Source organism: Chiloscyllium plagiosum, unplaced genomic scaffold (genome assembly GCF_004010195.1).
Source record: "Chiloscyllium plagiosum isolate BGI_BamShark_2017 unplaced genomic scaffold, ASM401019v2 scaf_8955, whole genome shotgun sequence".
Classification (NCBI taxonomy): domain Eukaryota; kingdom Metazoa; phylum Chordata; class Chondrichthyes; order Orectolobiformes; family Hemiscylliidae; genus Chiloscyllium; species Chiloscyllium plagiosum.
This window is the reverse complement of record NW_025209280.1, coordinates 3,604-5,489: the sequence shown is the minus strand read 5'-3', so window position 1 is coordinate 5,489 and position 1,886 is coordinate 3,604. Positions and strand designations below refer to the sequence as shown.

The following is a 1,886-nucleotide window of genomic DNA, read 5'->3' as shown; positions in this document are numbered from 1 at the left end:
GGGTAACCAGCAGAGCCCAGCTCACCCCGCTCCCGTCTCCCCGGGGTAACCAGCAGAGCCCAGCTCACCCCGCTCCCGTCTCCCCGGGGTAACCAGCAGAGCCCAGCTCACCCCACACCCCTCTCCCCGGGGTAACCAGCAGAGCCCAGCTCACCCCACACCCCTCTCCCCGGGGTAACCAGCAGAGCCCAGCTCACCCCACACCCCTCTCCCCAGGGTAACCAGCAGAGCCCAGCTCACCCCGCTCCCCTCTCCACGGGGTAACCAGCAGAGCCCAGCTCACCCTGCTCCCGTCTCCCCGGGGTAACCAGCAGAGCCCAGCTCAACCCCCTCCCCGGGGTAACCAGCAGAGCCCAGCTCACCCCACACCCCTCTCCCCAGGGTAACCAGCAGAGCCCAGCTCACCCCACACCCCTCTCCCCGGGGTAACCAGCAGAGCCCAGCTCACCCCGCTCCCGTCTCCCCGGGGTAACCAGCAGAGCCCAGCTCACCTCGTTTCCTGACCAGCGCTTGGTGCCACTGTCTACACTGTTGAAACCGGAGTCCAGGCCACTGTGCTGTCGGTTTGGACAGAATTCATCTGAGAGGCTGGGGGTGAGGGTGGGGGAGGTGGGAGAGACGGAGACAGACAGACAGACGCAGAGAGGGAGCATTAGCAGGGGAACAATACCAGCCGACTGTCCCGACACAGACGCTCAGCAGACACACAACTCCCATCGCACCATGTCTCCGGGAGCCAACCCCCCTCCCAGGCCCCGTTACACTTTCACCAGAACCACCCCGGAGCTGAAAGGATTAACCCCCTGAAGGGGAGGGTCTGGGAGAGGTCACACAGACTGAGTGCAGACTCCCTGAGGGGTGGGGGGGTGCCCTGATCGAGGGTGCACACAATGAGGTGGGGGCTGAACACTGTTCCCTCAGTGGGTGGTGGGGTCAGTGTATTTACCCTCAAACAACAGGCCTGGAGGTGGTGGGCGGAGCTTTGCTTAATGTCTGCTTTTCACTCAGTCAACAATCTCTGCGATCCTCTTCCTCGGAAGGACATGGATTCAGATCCTTTCAGTTTTTTTGTTTAAAGCCAAAACAGATCGATTCTCAGTGACTGAGGGCGGGGGAGGGGTGAGGTTGTGAAAGATTACAGTCATAGAGATGTACAGCACGGAAACAGACCCTTCGGCCCAACTCGTCAATGCCTACCCAGATATCCCACCCAACCTAGTCCCACCTGCCAGCACCCGGCCCATATCCCTCCAAACCCTTCCTATTCATATACCCATCCAAATGCCTCTTAAATGTTGTAATTGTACCAGCCCCCACCACTTCCTCTGGCAGCTGATTCCAAACACGTACCACCCTCTGTGTGAAAAAGTTGCCCCTCAATTGTACCAGCCCCCACCACTTTCTCTGGCAGCTCATTCCATACACGTACCACCCTCTGTGTGAAAAAGTTGCCCCTCTTTTATAGCTTTCCCCTCTCACCTTAAACCTATGCCCCTCTAGTTCTGGTCTCCCCCACCCCAGGGAAAAAACTTTGTCTATTTATCCTATCCATGCCCGTCATGATTTTATAAACCTCTATAAGGTCACCCCTACAGTGTGGAAACAAGCCATTCGGCCCAACAGGTCCACACTGACCCTCTGAAGAGTAATCCACCTAGACCCATATCCTTACCATATCACTCGATATTTTACCCCTGACTAATCCACCCTAACCTGCACAGCCCTGGTCACTATGGGACAATTTCCCATGGCCAATTCACCCTAACCTGCACATCCCTGGGCACTATGGGACAATTTCCCATGGCCAATCCACCCTAACCTGCACATCCCTGGACACTATGGGACAATTTCCCAAGGACAACCCACCCTAACCTGCACATCCCTGG

General features: G+C 57.4%; 1 protein-coding gene across 1 annotated transcript in view; it reads right to left on the bottom strand.

The window, feature by feature from the left end:
* The window catches only part of LOC122546779 (DISP complex protein LRCH3-like), a 15,749-nt gene that overhangs the window by 10,435 nt on the left and 3,428 nt on the right, over positions 1-1,886 (bottom strand). The window contains exon 3 of the mRNA XM_043685414.1: positions 492-588. Coding sequence (XP_043541349.1) covers positions 492-588 — 97 coding nt within the window. The remainder of the gene's footprint in view (positions 1-491; positions 589-1,886) is intronic.